The sequence below is a fragment of the Passer montanus genome, unplaced genomic scaffold (genome assembly GCF_014805655.1).
Source record: "Passer montanus isolate IOZ18808 unplaced genomic scaffold, ASM1480565v1 scaffold21, whole genome shotgun sequence".
NCBI lineage: Eukaryota > Metazoa > Chordata > Aves > Passeriformes > Passeridae > Passer > Passer montanus.
Genome location: NW_024366703.1, coordinates 14531853 through 14547202, shown reverse-complemented (window position 1 = coordinate 14547202; position 15350 = coordinate 14531853). Strand labels below are relative to the sequence as shown.

Genomic DNA, 15350 nt, shown 5'->3' with positions numbered 1-15350 from the left:
CGATCTTTTGTGTTCTGTCCCTTGCGATGTAAGAAAGCTGGAATTATTTTTGTTTAAATTTGAGGAATTTTTAAAAAATCAAATTCATTTCTCATAGGAAACACACAGTGGGACACTGCAGATACACACTGTCACAAGATTTAATGCCTTTATGAGCAAAATAACGTGTACTAAAGAGATGAAAATGTAATAAATAACATAAATAGTATCTGATTTCAGATGAGGACTGATTTTATGATTAATATATACTCATCTGTACTCATATAAAGAATTAGTTATTTCAACAAATCCATCAATGACTGTAATTATTATTATTTTAATGCAACAGCAGCACTTTTGTAACCACTATATATTAAATCTGATTAGGTTTTCATCTATTTCTTTGACTTGTGTTCTGAACATCTTCCCAAAACTGTGTTCAAATTTAGTGCAACACAATGCAAAAAAAACCTCAGAAAACAAACAAACAAAAAAGTTTTCTGAAACTGGGCAAAATAATTTCAGAATCACTGTTGAAGGAGGAAGAAAAAATATCTGCAGAAGGCAGCAGATGTCTCTGTGAACAATACAGAAATAGAAAGTAAACAGTTAAAGGAAAGAGACTGTAAAAAAAGAAATAACTTTTTTTTTTTTATCTTCTCGAAGAGCTCAACTGCTAATTAAATTTTTATGCCAAGTCTCATAAGAGAACAATTCTCTTCTTTTTTGAAGCATCACCAATGGGTGAGTGGATATGAGATTTCACTAGCTTGAAGGCAATTCCCTTTGTACTCCATTAAACAATCATGAGGACATACTGGCTTCTAAGCTGCCTGACACTTGGATTTATGTCCCTATGTCCCACCAAAAGTGCAGTCTATTACTATTCAAAAGTCAGCTCAAGCTTGTTTAAAGGACTAGATGTGATGAGAAATGAATGCAGGCCTTGGACAGAGAAAACTGGTTTTGATCCTTTTGTGTTATGGCCCAAAGTACAACCTCAGCCATGGAAGTGTCTCCTGGCAGCAGGTGGGCAAAAAAACTTCCTTTGTTTAGTACAGAAAAACTTAGTCTTAGCTTTTTGGCCTTTTTTCTTCATTTTTACATATTCACCCAATGTTTTTAACAGCTTAGCAAGCAAGATTTCAAACACTTCAGCATGATGACATCTTTAAGGCATAAAAGCATTTCCATTAACATCAAGAGCCTTTAACTGTGACTTTCAAAGCAACCCAAGGGAAAGAGGAGCCCAAACTCCATTAAAAACATCAGTGAGCAACAGGTGCCCCAATTCCTGGGGTTGCTTTGGCCATGCCAGCACTGCTGCTTACAGCTCCACACTGAGTAAAAACACTGCTCTTTTCCCAGGTCTTCGAGGTACATTAACTTCATTTCCATTTCACAGCGTGCAGCCCTTTAGGATCATTTCGTGCCAGCACCACAGCACAGCCAGAGCCAGGTAACAGCTCACTAAAAGTAGTTTTGTAATGTTATGGACTAATAACTTGGGGTTATCTTTTTATGAAACCATTTGCTGATAGTGGAGGAATCAAACAGAGCATAAATATCTTCATAGAGGTTTTGACCTGAGTTTCCAGAGTGGTTTTCATCCCCCATAAGCAGCAGCAGGATATTGTTTGGCACCTCACTGTGCTATTTTCAGGGTCCCCAACAAAAGAGGAATGATTGAGTCTGACTCCATGTTCTTAGAAGGCTAATTTATTATTATATTCCATTATAGAATGCTATACTAAAACTATACTGAAGAACAGAGAAAGGATACAGACAGCAGGCTACAAAGAATGATAATGAAAAACTCTTGACTCCTTCCAGAGTCCTGGCACAGTTGGCCCATAACTGGCCAATAAGTAAAAACAATTCACGTGCACCCAATGGAACAATCACCTACCACATTCCACAGGAGAAGCAACTCGGAGAATTATTGTTTTCATTTTTCTCTGAGGCTTCTCAGCTTCCCAGGAGAAGAAATCCTGGCGAAGGGATTTTTCAGAAAATGTGACAGTGACACCTCACCTTATTGTTTCCACCACTGCCTGGCCCTCAGCTGCACGAATCACACAGCAAAGTTTAAATTTCTGCCTGGTCCTGAGCATCAGCTAAAGAGGGCTTGGTTGGTTGGCAGGAGAAGGGGGAAATTGGGGTTTTTGCCTTTTACTTTTCCTCTCACAGACAAACCTTGTCCCAAATACCTAGTGACAATAACTGAGAGGACAGAGCAGTACACTTGGGATGGCAAAGCACCAGGAGAGAATGAAAGAAACTTGGGATTGTGACACCCAGACTTTCATCCCAGACACCTCATGAATGCCCCTCCTCTTTTCTGAGCTTCATCTGTTGAAAAGCAGATTTTATCCTCAAATGGCTCTGTCTGCATGCCCCCTCTGGGGCAAACAACAAAAACATGGCATGTTCATCAACTTCTCTTATAAATCACCTCTGGGGGCTTGTGGGGAATACATTTGGCTCTGACCACCATTCCCTGCCTGCAGAACTCTCTGTGAGAGAACGCTGCTGCCTCTCCCAAAACCACAAATTAACTGGGACTCTTGGAACTCCATTTTTCATGTTTCTACATGGATATTTCCTCCAGTATTCCCAAAGCTGGGTCTCAAAGCTAGTAGTAAAAGCTTTTCTGGTGTGCCTGCCATGTTAAATTGTGCAATCAGCTGTTCTGCAAAGTTGAGAGTGGTGTCAGTGGTGCTGAAGTTGGTAATAGTTGCCCTAATTGCAGAGATGTACACAATTCATAACTCAGGATTTGCTTTAGGGGCTCCACACAAGTGATCCGGGCTGAGAGAGAGCTCAGAGTTTGCATCAGCACTGAACACTCTTCACATCACCTTGGCTCACATTTGAATTCAAGTTTACTCTTTCTGAAACACACTAATAGTGGGAAAAGCATTTGATGTTCCTGGAGAGAATAACTGATTTGCAAGCCATGAGAAAACCTAGATTTTTTTACTGCCTACAAATAATGTCATGGGGGAAAAAAAAAATTCTTGGAGGTTATTTTACAAATTCCTGCAAAAACTGACAAGATTTGAAAAGCTTGAAAAGTTCTGTGTCTGGCATGTAAAATTAACAAAACTGAAGGAGAGGGGATAGTGATGAGGGGAGATAAGAAGCAAAGCCTGTGGTTTATCACCATGATTCTGCTCTCCAAGGAGCTGGAGCAATTCAGACTCTGAAATGCTGCAGCCTGTGTGTACCAGCATGATGAGACAGCTTTGTGTCAGCTCAGAGGTTAGCACAAGCAAAGAGATCTGAGACATTTAATATCTAAAGTAATTTGGGAAATCCACAGCTCCTCAGCCATCAAGAAGGGTTACAATATATCTAGCCAAGACTCAATTATGAATGATGAGCAAGGAAGAAGGTGGCATGAATTAAAAATCTAACTTCAATAATATAAACGCTACTTTGATAGAAATGTTCTCTGTAGTTAAGGCACAACACCGGGTGTCAAGAGATTTGATGTTTCCTGACATGGTTTTACAAAGCAAGGTTGGGCAAACCATTCCATGTCAGTATCACAGTAACTCTGAATTCTGCAGTTTGTTTTTTAACTGGACTTTATTACCTCCACATGCCAAGTATGCACTGCTGACAAACACCCAGCAACTGCTTTAACTTCTCCAGAGAAACCAAAATGAAACAGTTAATTTTAAATATATATCCTAATTTATACTGCAATAGGTACTGAATGCAAATGAGGTGTTCCCATCAGAACAGACCTAATGTTTTATTGGTTCTTCGTAGACTTTTATGGAAACCTGTTACTGTAAATATCATTTTTTAACTGCACTAAAACCAGTTAAGTACTGTACACTCACACTGACACAGAAACACCAGGATCAATAAATTATCCCTTTTTAACAGCTAAAAACTTTTTATTTCCTAGTACAATGCCATGCAGTGTTTACACCTGATTAACAATTTGTTTTTTCTGATTAACAATTTGAAATCCCCATGTAGAGCTTTATTGGGACTGATAAAAGCAAAGGGCATGGGCAATGTTTTTGGGGTTTTTATTTAATGCCACTGGCAAGTAGAGGACTGGTTCTGGAGGGTACCTTTGGCTTCAGATGAGTCAGTATGACTTGATGGAAAATATTTCTGAATACTTTAAATTAGCTAGCAATTGCAGTGTGACATTTAATTAGCACATATGCCTCCATTAGCTCTTCAGATATACAAGAAATCATTTTGATTGAGAAAAGATGGAAAATAAATTCTGATGTGGTTTTAACACACACACATATTACCACAGCTGTCACATTTCTCTGAAGTGCTAAATAAGGAGAGTTTCCAGTATTTTCCTTCAGCCTTACTGATAGGTTTCCCAGATTTGCCTGACATATCCACTGATTTTACAGATTTATATCAGAGTAGAACTTCTTCCAAAGATGAATGGCCTCTCCTCTTTGCAGCCAACACTGCACCCAGCAAGGAGGCAACAGCTGTGGGCTCACTTAAAATCTCAGATCTCAAACTAAAAACAATACAGGCTCACAACAGGAGTTCTGCAGCTTATGAAATCACATATAAATGAGATATATACTTAGAATACATAATATGAAAGAGCAAACCAACAATCTTTTCACCATGCTGAAAAAGAAAGAACAGCCTGGAGAGGAGTTTTAGAACCTAATGTTAGGTTTCTTTGCACTTAAATTACATTGTCCCTGTTTTCTCAGCCCCTGGCATTTGAACTCTCTCTAAGTAAAAAATTTCCTTCCTATGACACAGAGGAAAGGGAAAGGATTATCTGAGCATGCATGAACAGCACAAGAGGTTCACATAGCTAGGAAGTTGTTCTTGTGCACCGGAAAGATTCCAAAAACTTCCAATCCATGCATTCTCCTTGTTAGGGGCTGAGCCTTTGATAGCAAGTAGAGCCAAATATCACTGAGCATCATTATTGTGAATCTAGAAAACTCCCATTCCATGGGAATAAAATGGGTTTCCAGGCCTTAGAGTACTTAATTACCTTCAATACAGCATTTTCACCATAATATCTTCCTCACAGGAGTGGGTTATTTGGAAGTGGAAGGAACAAAGAGGGAATAGTTGGTCATGCAGCACTGCAGCTTTGATCAGAAGAGCAGGAGACAGGAGTGACTACACTGAACCATGAAAAAAAGACTGCAAAATGAGTCTAAATCATATTTGTTTTTTAATTTTCACAACTTTCCTTGACCTAATACTGAAAGTGATTTTTGCTTTCTGGTCAGCAGAGTAATAAACCATTGTGAAATAAATACAACTTTGTTTTGGCTGCTCCTGGGGTGAAAGAGCCATTCAGTCCTTGTGATCCCTGCTGACATGGAGCAGTGCTGCCCTTGAAAACAAGGCATGGAGGTCAGAGCTGCTGCTTATTGTCAAGGTGCAACTCCTCAGGCCATCCAGAAATGTACCAGAAATAATCAACAGTGGTTGTTTTAAACAGAAATAGAAATAACCAATTTAAATTTAATTAGAAATATCAGCCAAGTGAAAACTACTGGCTCCTGCTTTCACTGCATTATCTCTTATTTTATTTACTAAAAAAAAATACTTATGGTATTATTTGTTGCCTCTATCCTCTATGTTTATAAATATACCCTATGATACAAGATATTTCACAAAAGCCATTTTAATGTGGTTTTGGGGAGGAGAAAGTAGAGGAAAACAAAATAATGAGTTCTGCAGCCATTAGAAGTGTCAAAGCTGGCAGCTGTACATTATCCTAAAGTGAAAAACAGAATTCGTATTACAGGCTTAAATTAACTAAGCACATGCCTGAATAATGAACCCAAACACAGTGCAGACAGTCAAAATTTTCCTCTTGATGTTTTTAATGCTTATTTTGATTACATCTCAAACTGTTTTCAGTCAAACTCTCCACAGTTCCCTGCGCAACTACACAGCTTCACAGCAAATTCATGGAGATGAGTCTAGTTAAGTTTCTTTTTTTCCTTTTTTTCATGTCTGCATGTCACACACTATTGAGTATGTTTGGACCTGAAGTGAAAGTTGGGGTAAACTCACAAACAGGCTGAGTTTTCTCTCTGTGACAAAAGCTCCCCCTCTCAGTTATCTCTGTCCCTCCCTCACTCCTCCTCCTAATGATATTCCAAATAAAATCCAACTATGTTAAAATCACTCAGTCCAAAAACATTTGTATGAAACCTACGTGTTCCAGAGTATCAGTAATGATTTAAAAAAAAAATGATATTAAGAGAAGAAGATCTAGTAAAGGGGAACGGGAACATCATTTGTTGCAGTTTGTAGCACTCGCTGATGTCCAATAGCAACAGTTCCACTCCTGGAAAGCACCTTGGACAGAGACAAACACAATTATTGATTATTAATTATTAACAGCCTCTGCAGGCTTTGGGAGCTCAGACAGGCTGTTAGATCTGTTCTCCCATTAGTGAGAATTAGCAGTTAATGAAAATAGAAGATTTCTATCTGGTGGTACTCCCCTCTGTTCTCCCTTTTCAAGGCTTCACAACACTTGGCAGGGAGACACAAACCCTTCACAGCCCAAACATTTCTGAGCTAGCATTTCTGAGCTCCATTATACATGCTAAAGAGGTAGTAAAACTTCTCACCCAAAAAAGCCTAAAATGCCAGATTGCAGAGTAAAACACTGTGCCTAATCTAGGAGTTCATTTGTCTCACAATCTGGCTAATGCAGAATATTTAGCACACAAACTTTGGCAGGGCACTGCCCTGCAGAAGGGACCATCAGCTTCTGTTCAGGGTTTGCTGAAGTATTCTCCAAGTAATTTCAAATTGCTGTCTCTGTTTCCTTTCCCACCCACCAAGATGAGTCAAAAATCTCTTACAAGGAATTTCATTTCAAACTTTTACCCACACACTCTCAGGCAATGGAAACCTCAGTCCACCCAGTGCCAGCTTACAGGAGCAGCCAGTCTGTCTCCTCACAGCAAAGCAAAACTTGACGTAAAATACTCCTAAAACACTTCACTGTAACTTGCATTTTAAAACTTCCCTAGGTGGAGACTCTCCCTGTCCTTGGCAGTCCATCACAGTGCTCCTAGTCCTTAACATTAGAATGTCATTCCCCACACTCAACCTGAGTTTCCTTTGCTACAAATTTAAAAGTCTTTCCTTCATGTCTAATTCCCAGAGGATGTGAAGAGCAGTTTTGTTATCTTCATACACCTTTATAGAGCTGCTTACCTGTGAAGATCACTGCCATGTCTCCTCAAATCTCCAGATTAAACAACTGAATTATTTCTACCTTTGCCAGAAAGAACAAAAGACATTTTCTATACCTCTCTTGCAATCTTCCTCATAATCTCAATCTTCCTAAATAATTAAGCTAAATCAGCTACTTACTATGAAAACACCAACTGTCACCCTGTTACCTACCCTACAGTAAAACAATTTCCACTTATTGCATCCTTATGCCATTTTAATTCAAATTCAGTGGTATTTTAACAAGGAAAATGTTTAGCCATTCAGATAGTAAAACTAGAAGCATTTTGTAATGCAGAGAAACAAATACAATACACACAGTGACTGTAGCAATCTGATTTAAAACGAAGAAAAAAATCCCAGTCTAGTTTTCTACAGAATCATATCAATCAATCACAGAGTTTTGATATATCAATGATTTGTGGTCCAATGACGACAAATTTAACATTTAAAGGCAAGGGAAAAATGTGGATGGAAGGTACTTTAAAATCCATATAGACATGAAAACATTAGTTCAAGTCCTAGAACTGGTGACAACTTTGTCTCTTCCATGCAGTCAGTGCAATTGGATCCACTGCAAAGGAGCTGTTCTGACCCAGAAACAAGTGAAGCTTTCCTTAACCATCCAAGACTAAGTCCCTGCTGCTCATTAGTGGATCACAACCAATACTTTAATTAAGGACACGAGTGCTGTGTGCAGCTTTCTGTCCTTGCCCTCTAATTCTTGCCAATACAGATGCAGCTCTCAGGCTGTTCAGTACCAGCACAGTCCTCACTACACAAAAAAGTTACAAGACACACTAAGTATTACCCTTAATTCATTTTTAGCATCAATAATTCTGCCAGCTATTTCCAAGTACTTGCTTTTCAAAGTCACTGACAGATTGGGAGACCATAAAGATCTTGATTTACTGTGCCAGATACGAGTACATTCTCAGCAGTAAGACTATAATTTTTATTAAATTCTTTCCCATAAGAATCACAGTTGTGCCCTATCTTGACTGTGCTTAGATCAAAGTATAAGAATCAATTTATTAAAGAAAAATTTTCCCCCCAGGAACCCTATCAGTAGCATTCTCCCTATAAAACATCCTCAATCAGGCGAGAAGCAAATAAACACAAAGTGCCAAAGCCTGCGAGTAAATGGGATTCAACAACAAGATTCAACAAGAGACACAAAGTCACCATTTACTCCCCAAAAAATCTGGAGCAGATGCTTTGGCATTTACAATAGCATCCTCTTTTAGCATGTATTCAGCTGTGAGTTTAGCCATGGAGATCAACTGTAAATCCTATCCTATTAGCAGGACAACTAGAATTCCTGCCATTAAATCCCCTTCCCATCCTTTCATTCCCTTTTTCCCCCAGACTCAGAGAAGACAAAATAAATAATTCAGTTCCACAATCTACAAGTATTGATACAACAGTCTGTACAAACAGTCTGTCTTTTGCTCAGATCAGAGTCTGCACAAAAAAACAGGTAGGTACAATTTTTCCCAAATAACTGTTATCAAAGTCAGTAAAATCCTACCCTATTCCAAAAAATAAAATACAGAAACAATGGAATTAGAAGATTCAGCTAGCTGAAACACCAAGCAGCTGAACAGCAGGATGGCACTGAGAGGATGCTGCTTCATCACTCCCCTCCTCAGCTGGATAGGGGACAGAAATACCCTGAAAGGCACCTGGGTGGAGGTGAGAACAGGCAGAGATCACTCAGGGTTACTGTCACAGGGAAAAACAAACTTGACTGAGGGAAACTAGCAGCAGCAAAATGAGAAAATAAAACCTAAGCCTTAAAACAGCTTCCCACCCTTCTCCCCAGACTTAACGTGGAATTTTTTCTCCTTCTTCCCCTGCAGTGGTACAGGGGGTGGGGAATGCAGACTGCAATCAGATCAACACAGCCACTCCTGCCACCAAAACCTGGCCACAAACCCAAAACAGCACCAAATTTCCTGTGAGCTCCCTGGTAATTCATACACAGGGCAGGCACACACTCATTTTGTTCTGTGTCTCATAGAACACCAGGTATTATTGGTATTTGGGGCCTTTTGCTTTCACAGTAACCTGTCCAGGACACAGAGCAAAGTTAAAATTCAGGTTACTTTGTGGTATATCAGGGAGTTGCAGGAGCTCCATTCCAGCTCTCCCATCCCTCCAAAGGTGGGACTGACTCTGCTGAGCACTGGAACAACTCTGCTGCTCAATATGCAACCTCTGACAGGTGCTCTCAGTTCCTAAGCACCAGAAAAGCTCTTTTCTACAGCAGGCTTGCCCTTACCTCTTCATTAACTCTACTCAGTGAATTAGACTTCAACCTGCACCACAAAACAAATCTTTCCCTCACTTTAATCACATGTAAATTACAGTTTACAACGATGCAGCTATTTCAAAGCAGGTTAGCAAGCATATTGATGTTTTCATTTCCTATTGTCATTACTGTTTGTGAAACTAACACTGAAAAAGCTCCAAGACTGTTCAGTGTGTTTGGCTACCTCATGACAAAGAATTTATCAATTAACTGAAGGATTAGGGTGAGAAAAAGAAGGATTGCCCTTGCTTTCTTGATGAGAAAATAGGATACACAGAAATGAAGTCCAAGACTGTGAGGATCAGAAGCCAAAGATCAGGTTCCAAACAAAGTCAGAATTATGGGATATTCAAATCAAGAACAGAGGACATAAAACCACTAAGAAGTGGCCAAATACCAACTTTGAAACATTCACTAGAGAGACAAGGCTTAAGAGGTGCTTTGAATTCTTGGTCCAACTGATTTGTGTAAATTTGCAGCATTTGACCCAGAATGAGAAAATAAATCTTAATGTCCCATTCTGGTGATTTCTTCTCAATACCATCTTGCTTTTGCCACCTGCAGTCACAATTTTCAGCTCAGTCTACCCTCCAAAAATCCCATCCATAGGAGAGATAAAAGGCAAACCCAGTCAGGGAGAAGAGCAATGCAAAAGTGCAGCATTGTAGAATTTCCTCGGGTAATTGATTTTCTGTCTGTGTTAACAAGACAATACACAGTATCATTTATAAAGGCAACATATGCAGGATATCCAGAAGACAACATCCCCTGACAAAAAAAGCTACTTGAAAGAGCTTTGCACACCAAATTATTTCATGCATATTCATAACTTGATTAAAATATTAATACTGTAAACTTGTAAGAAACACAACAGGCGCAGAAACAGCTTTTATTTACTTACACCAGAAACTGAACATGACACACACACAAAGGATGTCAGCATTACTCAGTGCTGGAAACTCACACATGTGCAATATATATCTGTATATTAGCCTGCAGATAAACATTTATTCCCCAGGGAGGCTGCTAATGAGACTCTGCTGTGGGGAAGATATCCAATTACTCCAAATGACATTTATATTTTAATCACATCACATGCACTGAAGAGCTCGAGGTTTGATGAAGCAATCCTTGAAAGATTTTGCCTTTTTAATCAATTAGCTCTCTAAACATCAGTGACGTGCTGTTGACAAGTCCTTGGGTTAAATATACAACAACACACACAAATCCTCTCTCCCTGCCAGGAGGAAACAGTGTGGTCTTCTAAAACTCCTGAAAAAGGTGCAAAACGTTTTCCTAATAGAAGACACCTAAAACAGAACACTGAGAAATAAAGAGACCCCTCAGGCTCACTCTGAGCCACTCAGAGAATTCATTTTAGATGAAAAACTTTGTTTTAAGGGCATCACTCCTGTGTAAAACTATCAGACTCGCTCACAAATCCTTTTATAATTGGCTTATCTGAATAAAACCAAGTCAGGCAAAACAATTTGCTTTCTTCAAGCAACCTGTAAGTGACAAATGCCACTGCCCACATGGAGATGAAAGTTTGGTCATTTTTACCATGGTTTGGAATTAATCAGGCATTTTAAGATGCTCCAAGTCATAGAAATAAGTACAAAAATAAAGCAAAACAGAGCTGCAAGACCTGAATTCAATCATTCTTCAAATTAGCAAATTAGCATTGGATTTTTCCTGTAAAGACTACATCCTCATGGCTGGTATATTAAATAGACCATTTCTCCTTCTGAGAGCTTACATGAAAACCTCACTTTAAAAATAAAACTCAGTTCTGTACTCACAAATATTCCTTAATAAGTAAACACCTAAAGAAAAATATGAAGTGGGAATTGATCAAAGTCAGGATTTGATTGGAAAATATTTGAAACTTCATAATGTAATAGTCAAATTATAGCATGAGAATTTTCTTCACCCTGGAATTAACAAACCACCTGTGTTCCATCAGATCAGGTCAGCCCAATCAAAAGGTGCAAGGATAAATATTTTGAAAGCTAAAAATCAATTTGATCATTAGAAACTGGGAGAAACTGTGGAGCAGAACAGAACTATCACTATCCTTGCAGTTTGTAACTTCCAGCTTGAGAGCTATTTTGCTGAAGGTACTCAAAGAATACCTATTTAACTTTGCAGTAAAGTTTGTATTTAGGTATATTTTTTTTACTGCAACCACTTGTTTTTGGGTTTTGACTCTGTGGTTTGAAGTTTGGGTTTGTTGTCTTTTTTTTTAACTCCTGCTTCTCAAATTCAGACAGACACAGTCCTTCTAATAAATCTCTTCTAACTAATCCCTCCTTCAATACCACTAAATCCTGAGGCTAAAATGCCCTTTAGCACAGATCTCTGTAAAGGCAGAGAAGCTTGAGTTGCTAAATTTCAATACCTAACCTGATCTTTAATTGCTAAGTGAGCTCTCAGCAATTGCCATGAACACAAGACCTAGAACTGAGCCAGTGGTTATCATTATCCTCCCTAAATGGCTGCTGAATTCAACCAAATCAATACTCAACTACCAAAAATGTGCATTGCTTTTAAGGGTGCCCATCTGCAGGATAGAAGAGATCTTATATAACAAGTACAGGTTTTTGCCTTTGATGGAATGACTGACGTTGATAATTATGGCAACTGGAGGGGAAAAAAAATGCCAGTCTTAAACATAGAAAACATGGCTGTTCTTGATCTAAAATACATTCAAATTGGCAATACATTCGATTTCAGCAATCATCAACAGAAGTTTTCACACCTCCATTTTTATGAAATGACATTTATTACCAAGCAAAGCACCAGAGCGGAATGTGCACCTTTTTTTCTTTTGCATTCTGTGGTACAAAATATGCCAGTCTATTGCTGTGAGTGACATGAACTGTTAGGTTGAAGCCCAAAGACATCTGGGAGGCACAGATGGTTCAGAACTCTCAAATAGCTGTGGAGTTCAAGGTCAGGCTTCTGACACTGCAAGGGTTGGTAATGGCACAAAGCCATCAAGACCTTTTCAGAAAGAGCTCCTTCTCTTCTGTCCGCTTCCTCATTTCTGGCACTCAGCACAGAGATGAGCTCAGACCCAGCCTCAACTAATTTCTGTTAATGGCTCTCCTCTCCAAGGGAGGTGGAACCTGAACAGCCTTTCCATTCCTAGAAATCTCTTCTGCAGTAGAACTCAAGTTGCTGCTGCCTGGATTCCAGTCCCAGGGCTTCCAAATTCACCAGGGAATGTTCACTTCTGAAAAGATATTCCACTGACCTCAATGCTCCATAAAAACCTTTGTACTGGCTGCCTGTAGAACCACAGGAAACAGTGTTTAAACCTCTGCAACTTAAAAGTTTCAAAATGTGAGTAACTGCCACTTTAGAAAACTGAGAGAACTACTGAATGCTATTGCAATAGCAAAAGATCACTTCTGTGCTAATATTATCTGAGTAGGAAAGCTCTTCCATTGGTCTACCAAGAGATTGTGTTCTTGTAACCATTACCAGCAAATAAAGTGCAGTTCTTCATGAAACTAAACATTGACCTGAATTTGGAACCCTACCATGCCCATCACTTTCAGTCAATGAATGCTCTGAATGACCTATTGAAATAGCACAATTATTCCCCAGAATCCCAATGAGGCAGGAGCTGGGCTGTGTGAAAATATGAGAAATTCTTCCATAGGCATTTGCCATTATGGTGACTCTACCAAGAGCTTTTCTGTTAGCTACCCCTCCTCAGAGGATTTTGGAACCAAGGCAAAAAGAGTGGTGAAAATAATGGAATATTTTAGAGAGGAAATCAAAACAGAGGATAAGCACAACCAAGAAATGACTGATTATGATGGCTCATGATTTCCATATCATAGGAATAAGCTACATGAAGAGATCTCCTACAGGGGTGGTGCAGGTGATGAATTACACACACAATCATAAAGAATTGGAAGGTTCTGATGTAGCATCAGCCTCTGAGGTCTTTGCTCACCCTGTAATTCCATGTATTCCAGAAAGGAGTTCTGTTGACAGGACCAGGTCTACTTTCAAAGTGAGATGCAACTGAACTGACAGATATCAAGGGACTTCACAGGGTTTTGTTGCAAATCAAAAGATTTGCATCAATATTCAAAGAGAAATGAGCACCGAGGGAAAAAATCAAACACCAGTAAATTGGACAAGTTATTAATTAACCATGAGAGGTTCAGAAAGGACTCATCAAAGCATTCAGTGTCACCGGGTCTAAGTCAATATCACAGCTTTACAGATGTCCTACACTGCCTGCACCTGTGACCAACAGCATCCATCCTCAGGAAAACAAACGAGCAAGCAGCAGAATCCGATCCCGGTTCTGTGATACACCTGAGAGATCACAAACACTGACAACACTCATCTTTAAACATTAAGCAGTGGAAATGCAAACTTATATAGAACGGAACTTTTCATTGTTCAAATGCACGCCGAACACAAACTGCATGAAGGAAAGGGCTGAAATACACAAAGCAAAACGATGCATAACTGCTTTCTCCTAAAAAAAAAAAAGGCTGAGGGAAAGAATGGTCCTGCAGCGACAGCTGCACATCTTTCAACAACCAGATTTTCATGACTTTCCTCCCTGGCCAACAGAGGAGAAGCTTCCCAAACCCTTTCTCAGGCGTTCCACCCCGCTCAGCCCCAGCCCCGCCGCAGCTCCCCGGCCCCGGGCTCCGCTGCTGCCGAGCCGGCTGTGGGAGCCACTCACACCCGCCAGGTGAGACTTTACCCCACACACTGCAGCCCTCGAGGCTGCGCTGTTCTGGCCGGTCGCTTTTTGCACACTTCTCTCACAAACAGCTGCTTCTCCAAGAGAAATTCCACTCGGCTCTCCGGCAAAACGCCGGGGCTGGGAGAGTTCCCTCAAAGCAATGTTCCACCCCCGAGCATCCCGGCGGCAGCTCGGGCATCCCGAGGGAGATGCCCCGGCCAGCCCCGCACCTCCATCCCGCGCTGCGAGCGGCACTCGCTCGTCAGACAGCACCGACCAAAGTTGCCGCGGTGCCGCCGGCGGCCGCCGCCCGGCGCTACTCACACGAAGACCCCGAAGAGCAGCACGCGTATGCCGATCTCGATCGCCAGCTCCCGCATGGTGGGTCCGGCGCTCCCGCAGCCCCGCGCCGCCGCCTCTCACGCCCGGGGGCAGCGGGGCCGCCTCAGGCCGCCGACTAACGCGGTGTCCCCGCTCGGGGGGAGGGTCCCGGTGACTAACGCGGTGTCCCCGCTCGGCGGAGGGGGCCGGCCATCCTGGGGATTTCCCCTGCCCGCCTTCCCGCCCGCCCCCGCGGCGCTGCCGAGCGGAGCCGCAGCCGGGGCCGGGCCGGGGCCGTGCCCTCGGGGCCGCCCTGCGCCGCCGCCCGCCGCTCCCCGGCACCGGGGTGATGTCCCCGCCTAACGCGGGGAAGGGGCGCGGTGAGGGCGCTTTTTCTGCCCCTTTTGGCGCAGCTCTCCCCGTCCTTCCCTGGAGGGCCACGGAGCCAGCGGTGTGAGGGGCTGACACGCCGGGGCACCGCCGCCACACGCTGGGTTGCGGCTCCGGCCGTGGGCTGGCGTTCCGCTGCTCATCTCTGGCTCGTAATGAAGCCCCGCGCTTGGAAAAGATGAAGAACAATAATAAAGGGGGCCGGCGGGAGGGAGCATCGCCGCGCACAGATAGCGGCGGGTGTTCATAAAAACCCTTGTGCAAAGGGCAGTCCCGCACCCGCCGCGCTGAGCTTGGCCCATTCGCTTTATGTCTGCATAAAGGACTAACAGCGTTCGGACACGTTCTGCTGGGTGTATTTATGTAACAGGCTTTTCACCTGCTCGCACATCC

The 15350-nt window shown here is 41.6% G+C and overlaps 1 protein-coding gene across 1 annotated transcript in view; it reads right to left on the bottom strand.

Annotated features, from left to right (window-relative positions):
* PLPP4 (phospholipid phosphatase 4) overlaps positions 1-14702 on the bottom strand; it is a 47440-nt gene extending 32738 nt beyond the window's left edge. Inside the window, exon 1 of the mRNA XM_039709239.1 lies at positions 14571-14702. Within this exon, the coding sequence (XP_039565173.1) occupies positions 14571-14626 (56 nt within the window). The 5' untranslated portion in view covers positions 14627-14702. The remainder of the gene's footprint in view (positions 1-14570) is intronic.
* Between the last annotated feature and the right edge of the window lie 648 nt (positions 14703-15350).